Source organism: Mesoplodon densirostris, chromosome 4 (genome assembly GCF_025265405.1).
Source record: "Mesoplodon densirostris isolate mMesDen1 chromosome 4, mMesDen1 primary haplotype, whole genome shotgun sequence".
In the NCBI taxonomy this organism is placed as follows: domain Eukaryota; kingdom Metazoa; phylum Chordata; class Mammalia; order Artiodactyla; family Ziphiidae; genus Mesoplodon; species Mesoplodon densirostris.
In genome coordinates, this window is record NC_082664.1 from 127,702,209 (window position 1) to 127,716,552 (window position 14,344).

Genomic DNA, 14,344 nt, shown 5'->3' on the forward strand with positions numbered 1-14,344 from the left:
TTTGTGACAAATGCCTCGGGGTATCCTTATGTAGCATATCACCTAACACTTACAAACCTCTAAGTCTAGACTGACTCAGATTTCCCAGATTACCCTTCTGGTCTTTCAGACTTAGCCTTAGGTACACCTGAGACACCACTTTCCTAACCAAGGAGAGCTAGTCGTCTTCAACCCTTGGTGGGGTGGTTATTAGAAGTGGGGTGAGGAAAAAAAAAAGAAGTGGGGTGAGCTAGGGGTGGGTGGTGGTGAGAATTGTGTTCTGAACAACAGAGCAGGAAGGACAAGTCTCCACCAGCACGTATTAGGATGTGCACAGCCCAAGAGAACGATCTGAGGACAGAAGGTCACCCACAGGTCACTATGCCCTTGGGATCATCATTCTGGCAATTTTTTGTTAGTTTCGACTTCAACCACCCAAATGAAAGGAAGCACCATTACAGTAGATGAAGCTGAACAACAGAAGACAAAACTATACTGTTTTATCACTGTGACATGGGACCTCAGTTTCTTTCTCGAGGAATGGGGATTGGACAGAAACATCTCTAAGGACCTTTACAGCTCTGAGACTATGCATGACTCAAGCATGAATGAATTCAGACAGGCCCAGACACCTCAATAAATGAGCACACAACTTCCCTATGCACTTCATTGTCCTGCGCACTGTGATTATAGTAGTTACTCGCAGCCATAAATGTAAAACAAAGTTAAGGACTCAGCCATGGCGTCATTCATTCCTGTTTTGTGGGATCATACATCTGAGTGTCTGAGTGCAGGGGAGACTTGGAAGCCAGCAGCCAGGTTTCATTTCACCACTCTGGCTATAATTATCCTTTAAATTGGAGAGAAAAGATGGCTATGTAGGCAAATGTACCAACAGGTGTTAGGGACCAATACACCAGAACAAGAGGAAAATGGAACATCACAGTTAAGAGCTTTACAGAAATACTTATCAAAGACATGGAATAAACCCCACTAACTGGCTGAACTCCCCAGATAAACATTTAATAAACTAGTTTGTACCAGGAGTCGAATTATTTCCTAAAACTACTGGCCCAAACCAAATTATAACCAATAAGAGTTAAGATTAAGAGTCTTAGTGTTCTCTGAACTCAGTGGGAAAGAGCCCTGGCCTGGGAGTTAAAAGATTTGGGTTCTACGGGGAATTACCTGGTGGTCCAGTGGTTAGGACTTGACGCTTTTACTGCTGGGGTCCGGGTTCAATCCCTGGTCTGAGAACTAAGATCCTGCAAGCTGCACGGTGAAGCAAAACAAAAATTAAAAAAAAAAAAAAAAAAAAATGGGGTTCTAGTCCTGGTTCTTGCTGTGTGGCACTGATTAGATCACAGTGTTGTTTTCTGAGTCTTGGTTTCTTCCTCTATTAGAAGGACAGGGTTGGGGCTCCCCTGGTGGCACAGTAATTAAGAATCCGCCTGCCAACGCCAGGGGCACGGGTTCGATCCCTGGTCCGGGAAGATCCCACATGCCTCAGAGCAACTAAGCCTGTGTGCTACAACTACTAAGCCTGCGCTCTAGAGCCCGTGCTCTGCAACAAGAGAAGCCACCGCAATGAGAAGCCCGCACACCACAACGAAGAGTAGCCTCCACTCACCACAACTAGAGAAAAGCCCGTGCGCAGCAAAGACCCCACACAGCCATAAATAAATAAAATAAATTTATAAAAAAAAAAGGACAGGGTTGTGCAAGCACTATCTCTAAAGCCCTTTCCAGCTCTAAGCATCTAATCCAGTCAATGCTCCCTCTTTCCCCTGTTACTTACTAAAGACCTCCACTCACTGTCATCCTGGAGGTTGCACGAGATCACTCATACCACTGTGCTAACCCCATTTTACCTCTAAACACCTTTCCATCTCTCCTTCCCCTGCTCCCCTCTCAGCAAAATTATTCTGCAACAAATTGCCTCATGTCAACACTTACCTGTCAGGCATTTCAAAGTGCTAAAGAAGAAATCCTCCCCACTACTCTCCATCACCTTAATGATCCTGAAATCCTGGATCCCACTGTTGCTGCCCCTTTCCCCACCTGTATGCTCCTTGCTAATCCAACCTCCAAGTCTCTCCTTGCAACAACCTTGGCTTCCAAGGTAGTCAGTCAGGAGCCCACTCACATCCTGAAAACTTTTTTCAGCCAGTGTGGGAGAAAAGGCATCATGGCCTTCTAATAGTAGTAGTAGGCTGAGAAGACAAGAGATGGACGTTCAGTGCCTAGGTTTTCCCCAACAGTGAAATATTGGCCTTAAGTAGATGATAGTGTGAACCTGAAGGATGGGGTAAGTTCAAATCCTACTCACAAGACGGCCTTGGAAAATCATTTCCCCTCTCTCAATTTGTTGCTTCCTTTATAAAATGAAGATGCTTCAATTAGTTCATTTCAGAGGCCCCTTCTGCCTCTGATAGTATGTGGCTGTATGTGATTTGGGGAAGGTAGGAACTATATGAGAACAAATGCCAGGACATTATAGAGCTAAATCTTCAGCCTTGATGCTAATTACAGGCCTTAGAGGAGTGACTCCCCAGAGCTTGGGGAGCCTTGGTTGATGCTTCCCCTTTCTTTGCAACATGCCCAAAGTGCAAAGACTGGTATAGAGGTGGGGCTATAAAAAGATGAGGAAGTGTCTTAGAGCAGCTGGTTATTCTTCCCCTTACCCTGCCCTCCCTCAGAGCAGGCAGGTGGATGACTCAGCTGGAGAAAAGAGTAGGTTCCTGAAGTATAGTTTTCCAGCTGGCCCTGCCCTTCCCCTCCCTCCTCAGAAATAGAAGCCAGTTTATTCCATAATTCAACACCCTCCTACCACCACCTCCGAACACACGCACGCACACACACACTCTTCTCCATCCCCTTTGGCTTTACCTCTGGCCCCTTTATGGATGATACATCTTCTCCCTGAGACTCACCCCATTCCCACAAACCCCAACTTCTCTTTTATCCATTTAGGTGCATCCCCTGCTACAGAGCAAACAATTTTTCCAAACTTGAAAGCAGCCGACTTTTCTGGTGGAAATAAGAGGGCCACTACTGGTTGGCTGAGGCTCTGTTAGGCATTGAGCTAGAGCTTCAAGCCTCTCCCACTGCCATAATAATCAGTCATGGGATGTCCGCAAAAAGAGCTTGGCCTTTCTCAGCAGAACTTGGCCCCATAGATAAAAGGCTTTCCTTGTTGAGGGTAAGGGGAAGCTGCTGCAGATAGTTTGCATTTTGGATACAGGACAGGCGTACAGGGTAACAAAATATGAGGGGAAAACACCTTGATTTGGTATCAGAGCAGGTAGGGGTTGTCCTAACTTAACTACTTACTAACATTAGGCAAACTTTATGAGCTTTAGTTTCCTCACTTCTAAAGTAGTAATACTAGTCCTTCCTGCCTGGCCCCCTGCACAGATGTAACAAGTGTCAGTGATCTAACTGGAGTCAGTGAAGACCAGCTACATGTGCTATAAAGCGAGCTAACAGTAGTCCTCAAATTCTAGAAAATATGCAACTGAGTCAGCTGCCAATCAAAGTAAAAACGATGTGCCTGCGTGGGGAGGAGGGGAGAGGTGGTAGGGACAGCCCTTCTTTAAGCAGTACTAGCAAGTCCTCAGCTTCCACAGGAGCAGCTGGGTCACGCTGCCTTACTACTTGGCTGGTAAATTCAGAGAACCCAACATGGGACCAACGGGCCAGCTGGGGTTCCTAGACTTAACCCCACTCCCTTGTACTAAGAAACAAAGTATTCACTAGAGGCAATTTCATGTGACTCGGGCAGGTCATGGCCTAGGACCCAGAGCCACCTTTCCCCTATGAGAGCCTCACCAGTAGCTGGGCCAATCCAGCCTCCCTTTTAGTCTCTGCTGGGACTGCTCGTTGTCTAGCAAGAATGTCTTCTCCTCCTCTCTAGGGTTCTAGGGTAGAGAGAGGCCACAATCTAAGACAGGACCCAAGACCCACGTCTCTCTCTGCTTGGGGGCTAAGCTGGGATACAAAGTGCTCTGAGCCTGGTTCTGGAGCTTGCTCTAATACCGATGAGCAGGGTAACCCTGGGGAAGTCACTTGCCTATACAAATCTCAGTTTCCTCATAAGCAATAAAGGGGGAGGGGAAATAATAATTACTGCTCTGCCTACACTTGAAGGAACTAATGGGTGAATGTAGTTTTGTACAAGATTGAGGAAATGTTACCTGCTAAAACAAACATAAATAACCCTACACTAACAAAAAAGTAAATCCCCTCCCAACCAGTTACCTGCTGTGGGAGAAAAGACTCCTGTGGTGGCGCACATCTCAACTACTTCAGTCACGTGGAGCGCTCTGCTCTCACCGGACCAAGGTACCTCCAGTAACCCCTTGAATTACATACACTACCACTTTCACTTTTTTACATTTTCATTAATTTCACAAGTTGGAGGCAGAAAGCATAGATAAATAGCAGCCCCAAATGTAAATTGTGGTGGTTCTAGTGAAAGATCATCTGAGAATTTTACCATCTGCTAGCACTTATAGAAATTTAGAGCTGAGAAACAGAGAAATTTCACCATCTGCTACCACTTACAGAAATTTAGACTTCTTAGATCACTCTTGACTACGAAGCCCCTGCAACTCAGTGCTTATTTCTAGATTCCCCTGGCTGGCAGAGCCTCACAGAAGGATGAGGGCAGAGTTGCCAGATTAGAGAGTCTCCTGCTTTTTCTGGGCAAGTTCTGCCTCATTTGAAACAATCCACAGGAGGCAGTAATCTTCCCCCAAAAGGGAAAATGGCATGGAGGCTGAAGGAAGGGCTCCCGTTTCACTGTGACTCCCAGTCACAAAGAGAACCTTCTTCCTCCAGTGAGCTACAGTTACCTTGCTTCATATTTGGAAACCAGTTTGCAACTTCTGAACCCTAATACACCCTGAAGTCTTGGGGATGATGCACCTGAGAGACTACAGGAGAAGCAGCATGAGTTCTCCTAGTATCAGAGAAAGATACTGCTAAAATAGGTTTCAGTTAGCATTCCTGAGAACTGGAGTAATTGACCCCAGAAGATATACTGCAGGCTTACTAGAAAACAGGAACTTTCCAAAGCCTAGCTTGAGACCCAGGTGCTTTTTAAACCTCTATTACACTTCAGTCTGCCCCACCTCTGATCACGAGCTTCTCAAGAGCAGGGATACTACCTGTTTGCTGCCTAAAGGTTGCCAAATTGCTGGCCCTTGTGCCAAATCACACGCCTACTTCTTCTGAACCTAAGCTTAGTCATCAAAAAGAATTCAGAAAAATGATATCACAGAAAATACACAGGCCAAGGAGTCCCAAGGCATGGATTCAAGTACTGGCACTGCCATTCATGAGCCATATGACCTTAGACAAGTCACTTCATCTCCCTGGGCCATCATCTTATAAAATGCAGTCAACTATCCTTGCAAGATTTTGTAAAAATTAAATAACAGATGTGAAAGCATATTATGAGTATCTTGAATTAATCCCTTTCTGGTGCTATACCTGACTACTAAAACAACAATGTTCTTATCCCTCCAAAAACATAATTCTTTAGAACTCTGCTTACCTAGAAAAGCACTCCTCAACATATTTAGTAAGTGAATCTTGGATTATCAAAGGTGTTTACAACTTTGCGATCCTGAAAGCACATAACCTGTACTCTGCTTTTGGTATTTAAATTAAGTCTTATGTCCTTGCTTGTCCTAAGAAATCTCTCTTGCCTTGCAGATTACATGAAAGAATCCGTATGCAGTTCTAGCACTTGTTCCTTGAATAGCAGTGAAAACCCTTATGCCACAATTAAGGACCTACCCATCCTCACCTGCACGCTTCCAGAAAGCAGTTATGTAGAAATGAAGTCGCCTGTGCACACGGGGTCTCCATACACAGATGTGCCATCCTTGTCGACATCTAATAAAAATATATATGAAGTTGGTAGGTGTCTCAAATAAGTAACTTAGTGAAATCAGGGCACTAGTACAGCATCTTAAGTGAAAACAGCCCTCTTCAGTTCCCCTGTTTTGTTGCTTTTTAAGGAATTCAAGGTGAACTGTCTTTCCCAGGACTGCCCTCCTCTCTCATACAAGAAATCAAATTCTTGTGCCAACTCTGCTTTTAAAAAAAAACACTAAGGCTATGTGTGAAGCAGATATATTGGGGGTGGGGAGTTGATACACACAAACACATACACTTCAACTGATTGTTGACACAAATTCCTGTTTAAAAAAGAAAACAATCAGAACAGACATTTTCAAGTTTCAAAATCACCTTGTTCTACTTTTTCCCAGTTTAACCCATGTCCCTGGGCTCACTGATACAACCCCTGACCCCTACCTCTAGGATATTCTAAGTCCCTCGGTTTTGACCAGAGCTTGGGATTCTGATAGCACACTCACTTAGCTTTTCAATCTCTTGAACAAGCCTCAGTCCTAACCTTCATACATTTATCATAAACCCCTGGCTTCTCCCCCGACCAAGTTAAATAGAATTCTCTTCCCCCCAACAAGGCAACCAAAGCTAATCTGTTCTCTGAACTCATTTTTCACTATATTCCTTAGAGCCCACAGTCAGTGTGGTCCAAGAAGGCCGTGGTTGTAACTCCAGCTATATCCAGAATCCATACGACCTACCTAGGAACAGCCATATTCCTGGTCATTATAACCTCCTCCCAGTAAGACAGAGCCCTGCCAATGCGCCGTCCCAGGACAAGCAGTCTTGAGGGTTAAGCCGCTCTCTTGCAATGTGCTCTGCTGAATATTCTCTGACTCTCTGAAAGAAGACAATCCCTTGACTTGAAATAATGGTACAGACTGACTCCAGCTGCGTGTCAGTTATAACGTTCACCTGGAACTAAAGAAGAGCTTCCAAGTGGGACTGGGTAATTGTTCAACAGGTCCGTTCTCAAAAGCAAATTCTACCACCCACCCACCCCCAACCCCAAATGCCACGGATTATATGATCTTTTAAAACATTTAAGATAAAGCTACTCATCAACATCAGCTAAATATATACATATTAATATTTATATATTAAATTATCTGAAACATGATCATGATGCTTAGAAAGCATGTAGAATAGGTTTTACCAACTTTCCTAGGAGTAAAGGGGACTGGGGAGGAGAGGGGATTACTTTAAAGCACCTGAAATGTATATGTGCATTTGGTTCCTGTTACCATCACTTATCTGTTTTATTACCTAAGATAATTAGTACATAGACACAAACTGTGCTAATATCAATCCTAAAGTACCTGTACATATATGTCAGGTCAATCAAATTATAACTGCCAAGATTACAGAGTTTAGTATACAGTCTAATGCTGACAACTTCAATTTTTTAAAATAAGACTTTAATGAATACAAATTAACTTTCCCTCTTCTGCCCCTGGTGGTAGTAGGAGGGAAAAAAGTTTCCAAAGTGCAACAGCCTCTTTCAGTCAAACAATGATTTCTAGGCCAGCTTTACAAAATCTTGCCAATTCAAAGTTCAAGAACATTGCAAGCCAGTCCTGGCCTTGTCATCTCTCCTGAGTCCATCCAACACCTCAGTTATTCCATGCGAAACGGAACTCTGAGATGATGCCTTTAAGCAAGCAGCATAGACTGGTAAGAATTTAACATCCCTAAAAATGGTTATTCGGCCTCCCGAATTTATTTGGTTGGCATTCCTTGACTCAGAAGAGTCCATGCTGTCAAGCATATCTTCATAAATCTTGAGCTTGATGTAGTATGGAACCTAAAAGTGTAGAGGAAATTAGACAAAAGTGGATATAGGAAGTTTAAGTTGTTTTAAGTACATTATGCTTTTTGATGGAACTAAATGAAATGATCAAAGAAGAATGGACTGTAATCAATTGCTATAACATGATGTAAAAACTTAACATATAAGTATATGAAGTACTTCTACCTTCTAAGCACCACCTACTGACATGGCCAAAAATGTATTACAATGAGCTAATGCTCAAGATCCCAGTGTTCAGGTGTTATCTATACTTCCACTCTAATGAGTATAAGTAAACTGGGGCTCGGATGGGTCAAAAAGGAGCCTCTCCCAAGCCCTAAAGAGGACCTCCTCACAAGAATTAAAGACCAAAAGGGCAAAGCAGGGAAACTAAAGACCACCCTATACCAACTCCATTCTCTGATTAACAGTCCAGGCAGTAAAAAATACTTCCAAAAAGGTATACAGAAGAGGAACTAAGTGACTGTAAATGACTGCAAAGCTGGAACAGCTGCTACAGGAAATGTGGGAGTTCTGAAGCCCTTGATACACATTGGAAGTCTGCCATGGAACCCATTAGTTTGGGCAATAACCAGCAAAAGCAAGAAAATAAATAAATGAGTAAATCCTCCCTCCCCCACTTCACTCAAGGCTTAAGCAAATTTTATCTTTAGGGGAAAATATAATACTTACATGAATGCTGCATGTATGCATGGGAGCAAGTGATCAGCAACAGCAAATTTACTTTCAAAAAAAGCCTTATTAAAATATAAATACTAGAAAATTACTTTGTAGGCCCAAGTAAATATTTCTCATACATATGTAGGAAGAAATATAGATAAGAGACTTACCTCAGTATTTCAGGGCAGCAAGTGCTCAAATATCTTTCTCTTTCTCAAGTAAGATCAAGAAGCATGGTGAAGTCAGATCAGCAAGGAGAAACTTCGTCTCAATCCCAGGTTTTATTTTCTTCCCTTAGCCTGCTTGTACAATAACTGCTGCCTGGCAAACTGCAAACAAGCACTCAAGTTTCGTTTCACCTCTTTTCTGCCAAGTATCTTCTGGCAAAATTCAGCAAGAGGTGGCATGGTGGAATTGCTAAAGCACTGGGTTGAGATTTGAGTGTTACTTGCCCTCTCTGGGTTCCTTTTTTCCCCATGTATTGAAAAAAAGGTAGAAGCAGAGAAAGGTAAGGGAGCTCTGACAACCCTTCAGCTCTAGCATTCTATGATTTTTAAAGAAATGTAATACAACTCCAATCAGGCAATACAGTGAAGAAGGGAAAGGCAGAGGGTGTGATTAATCTATTGTGACAACAGCTGCCTTCACATATCTAAGAGTTACTGGTAAAAGACATTCCAATCTAACAGAGCACCTACTAGGAACTTCTGTCTAGCACTGTCACAGATAGGTTCATGGTCAACCTAAACATGTGCACTGTGCATTTTATTGGCAACATGGAAAAATCTGTTCAATTATTTTACAGAAATTAAGTTTTTACTCAAAGTGATGTGCATACAATTCAAATGAATAAGAAAAACACAATTACTGTACAATAGCATAAGTGCAACTATGAAATGGCAATACTTTTTTAAACACCCCAGATTTGTAATATATTTGTTCACTGTGCAGAGGGATCGTACCTTGTACAAAATAAAATGAATTTCTCAAACTAATTTAACAAGAATGCCCACTGTTGTGTTGCAAACTGAAAATGTGTCTATAATCTACACCTTAGGTTTAAACGTAGAACTAACCTACATTTTGTGTGGTCACTCTAGACAGCCAGAAAAGTGAAAATCATCCCAATAGATGTTTGAAAATAAAGTGAAAAGGTTCTATCAAATTTATAACAAGAGAGTCTCTTCCTTTTAAGTAATGAATGGGAGCAACACATTCTTATTCATGTACAAAAATTATTGAAATATCTCATACACATCAGTATACTCAAATAGAGAATTTCTCTGCTTTCACAAAGATTTGGACTCAAAGACAACTATTACAACTTGTGCTCAGCTCCAGAGACACAAAGGTACTTCTATGGAAAGGAATAAAGGCAAGTGTAAGGGCCACCTAATTAGCATAAGTGCAATGAAGAGCTGTCCACCAGAAGTTATCACCCACTACAGTACTCTGGGTGCATCTGTTTTAGGACTTTTTAAAACATATCCTTGTGACCTAACTGGTGAAGAAGCAGCAGAATTAATTTTGTAATAAAATACAAACGCTAAAAAATAGCTTACTGAATGCATTCAATGGTATAAGTTTAAAATTTCTCCCTTATACTTTCAAAGTTTTGTATGTAATCCTCATACTTAAGTGCTCCTTCAGTTCACAAGGCTTACATGATACTCAAAAGTTATTTCCACTTAATAAAATGTCTAACCAAGAACTTTTGCTATTTAGAGACTAAGACTCATTCAGAAAAGATCTAACAGACAATCCTCAAAGGCCGGGAGGCTAGGGCTTTGACATCTGAGTGAAAGACAAAACATAATCAAGGGTTATAAGGCTAATAAAGGTATTTACTGAGAATAATAGTGCTTTAAGATTATGACTTACGAGGCTCAGAATACCACCCAATAGCATAAATGACAACCAAAGGCGGCAGGTTGTGCACTCAATCACTGCAAGTTGTGCACTCAATACAGGAGATTCAAGAATGATACCATTAGCCATTCATCCAGCCAGAGGGAAGACAGAAGAGGCCCAATTAATCTGTATGTGGCAACAGAAGATGGAAAATCTTTCTCAGAAGGGGTGGATGATGGATACATAAGGGATTCATTATACTATTATTTATACTGCATATAATAATTATATATTATTTATGTAATAATTTTATGTAACAATTTTTAAAATGTTTAATCTAAATGGTAAAATTCTCAGACTATAGCCCCCCAAGCTAAACTAGAATGAACCCTAGGGTTAGCCCCTTCACTCTTTTAGATGGTCCTTCCTTATTGTTCTGACACAGGGTTGTAGGAAGGATAAATATTAGGAATGTAAGTATGAACAAAGCACTTTCCCTACCCTTGTAGATCTTACAATGTAGCAATTATAGAAGGGCAGGGATAAACAGAGGATCCTGGTGATTAGTTTATACATTTTCTTCCCTGACCTGCAGAGCTAGAAAGACTCTGAGCAGTGGTCCAACCACAAACCCAGAGAAGGAGGAAGCTCTGGTCTGCAGCGCCGGTTGTCAGATTACCTCATTATTCCAGTTTCTGCCTCCCAGGCCATTGTCTAGCCCAGCAGATGGCCCTCCAGAGCCTTAGGAGTGAGTGCTAAAAGCCATACACTTATTCATTAGGATGCGGATAACAGGGTCTGAGATTTTGTGGTTTGGGGCCAAGGTTAAGTTCTACTGACTCAACCACAGGAGAGGAATCCTGTTGGCTATTAATTTTCACCATCACTGGTACTGATAACATAGTAGTTAACAGCCAATATACATGACATATGTGCCAGGACCTATCAATTCTATGCTTAATAATGTTAAATAATTCAATTCAAATGTTTACTAATAATTAATTACTATCCTAATAGACAAATAATGCCATTTATATCATGTGTGTGCACACATAAACCTAAACACTTGGATTTAATCATTGGTTCTATTGGTGGAATCAGTCCATGGACTGATCTACCTTACTAGATTCCACTTAGAGATGAAAAAAAAAATTAAACACAAAATGTTTTTAAAGGTTCTCTCTCCCAAATATGAATATATTTCAAAGTATATATTAAAAGCCAGCAGAATTTTCTTTTAACAGTAAAAGCCAAAAAACAGCAGTTCTCAGCTCACAGTTGACATAGCAGCCCCTCAAGTGCTCCTCCCCCCTTAGTACATATGGTACTTTGATGCATATTGTTGAAATTGACAGTCATTCTGCAAATGTTCTGAAAGCTTTCATCTTATTTAATGGTGTTAACATGGAAATAAAGACAGCATTTTAATCAAGTTATTATAAGACCAAAAACATCTTGCAAAATATACACGATTTTTATCTATTAAATTTAAATTTTAGTTAGAATGTATAATAATTTGGCTCTAGTACCTGAAGAAAGTGATCATTCATAGAATTACTGAATTAAGGCTGGGATAAACCCCAGAAATGATCTAATCCAGTCCCCTCATTAACTGGAAGAAAGTCAGGTTCAGAGATAAAATGACTAGAAGACCTGTGACTAGATTCCAAGTCTTTCTCACCCAGTCCAGTGCTCTATTAGAGCTGCCACTTTCAATCTTTTAACTCAGAATTTAGCATACTTTCTAATATATGCCTAGTATCAACTTCCTTTCAAATATTCTTTCTCTATCCTCCAATTCAGCTTTTAGGAAAATAGATACCATTATCTCTCAGTCTAATCCTAATGGTCTCCCTTACATAAACTGTAATGATATTAGCATTCTGTATTACATTATTGTTACCATCAGCCTCCCACAGTTTCTTTAAAAGATTAGAATGACAACTCCAGTTTATTCGGTGTATTGTATAGATGAGTGAAAAAGGTGACCTGCCAAATCCCAGGAAGGGATGCAGCACCAGCACTGCTCCAACCAGGAGAACAAAAAGCAGCTCTTTAGCACTAGTTTGACTGTTATGCTGACCCACTAAATGTTGTGGTGAAAGAAGGTCCTTTCACTGTCTTTGTTCATTTTTTTTTTCACACAGGGAATAGATATCCTTATGCACAGTCCTTATGCAAAATTCATATTTTGTTTTGAATTTTTTTCTCAGGCTTATGATGTTTGTGTGACATCAAATAACCAGCCTCCATTTTTCTCCTCTGTTTTAAAATAAAAATCTCCAGAAATTGAAACCTAACAGGTTGGAGTAAGTTCTTAATTATCTACCCAGCCTTTGAATTATTCTGCTTCTGGTTTTGGCCAAAATTGCCTAAATAGTAGAGCTTTTTTTTTCTTTTTTAAGGTAGATGGAAGAGATTATCACAATAGCTCAAACCACTGAGAGGATTTGCATTTTGTAAATATAAGTCACTGACGACAAAAATTAAGATGTTTATTTCCCCAATGATGAAATAAATATGACTAGCTCTGATGGGCAATCCAAACTCAAGAAGTCTAACTTTCCTGCAGAACCCTCTGGCAGAAGTCACCAACTAGCACCCCTTCTTAGAATTACAATTTAGCATACTCAGTGCAATGGCTAAAGAAACTTACCCTTACAGAGTAACAACTACTATTAGAGAGAAATCATAAATAGCATTTTAGAACAATGACATACAAGTTAAAATCAAGATGGCTAAGTGACTTTTCAGGACAATACAATAGGTTTTTTAAAAATTCAAAGTTAAAATAACTGAAAAGCAAGGTCAAAAAGCAAAATACTTCTAAACTACCTTGAACCCTAAATTGTCATAATATTTAAAAACTTAACGTTTCTTACTTGAGACAGTCTGTCTCCTGAGATACTATTCAGAATGAAGACACTTGTTGAAATGCAATCAGATTCATTTTCTACTACTACTTAAGGTTTCTTGGAATTCTCTCAAGATCCAACCATGCCCAAGGCAACATTAAGTCTACATTTGGTAAAAATTCAGTTACTTTATTCATTTTCAATTCACTACCTAGTTTCTCCTTCTCTTGAATAATTTTGTAAAAAATTTACTACCAATTTTGAGTACAATAGTGATGGAGCCTCTTCTTGGGTCTGGTGACACTGCTTTGGACCAAAGTACAGAGATTACTTTCCTAATGTTTTTGGTAATATTCAATACTTTTTCCAAGAACAGCATAATTGAACTATATGTCTAAAATCAAAGCTGAATTCACACAATGATACCTCCAATTCAGTTGTTTACTCTGTAATCCAAGGACCTATGTATGCTCTTACTCATCAGAAGCAAATATTCCATGGCTACATCCAAAGCACTCAAAGGAAAAATATAATCTGACAACATAAAGAATAGTCCCCCTATAACTGTTTATTAGAATGTGAATATATTCCAAATCAATAACTAAAAAAAAAAAAAATCAAGTTACAGAGCATGCATAAAATACAAAGTAGCGATTTACAAATAGATAGTAGTATCTTCATAACCAATACACCAAAATAATAAAACGGCTACAGAGAAAAACTAAATTGACTAATCACAGCAATGCCTTCCGTGCGCCCCACACGTCATGAGCACCGCAAAAGACAGAAGATTAACTATGAAACATAGTAATCTATGCAAGCCCACACACATGTATATTTTGGGGATATTCCACCATCCTGAATAGTATCACTTTAGTTGACACAACTTGTAGAACACTTCAGAGTTAAGTGCTCAATACTATCCACAAGAAAACAAAACTAAATATTAGTGTGCACATTTCTGAATGAGAAATGAGTTGCTCCATTGATTTCAATAATGTAGTGGAAGAAAACTTTCAGGTTTGTACAATGCCTAAATGCATTCTATTTAACTCAAGGTACTACTTCATCTTGCATACTAGAAGAATACATGCCTTTAAGTGGTACCACTTGAGCAGAAATTAACCTCTCACTGTATTCTTTAGACATACTGAAACCAGATATTTAACTGGACTATATTCCATAATATACTGCAAAACTCAAAAATCAGCATTGTTAAAATAATTTTCCATGCCTGCTGGTGGATATGGTGATAAAACTAGGTTGC

General features: G+C 40.1%; 1 protein-coding gene across 3 annotated transcripts in view; it reads left to right on the forward strand.

The window, feature by feature from the left end:
• Positions 1-6,691, forward strand: part of MEGF11 (multiple EGF like domains 11) — a 385,575-nt gene extending 378,884 nt beyond the window's left edge. For all 3 annotated transcript variants that reach the window (XM_060095218.1, XM_060095217.1, XM_060095219.1), the window contains 2 exons: positions 5,701-5,907; positions 6,531-6,691. In XM_060095218.1, coding sequence (XP_059951201.1) covers positions 5,701-5,907; positions 6,531-6,691 — 368 coding nt within the window. The remainder of the gene's footprint in view (positions 1-5,700; positions 5,908-6,530) is intronic.
• Positions 6,692-14,344: the final 7,653 nt, after the last annotated feature.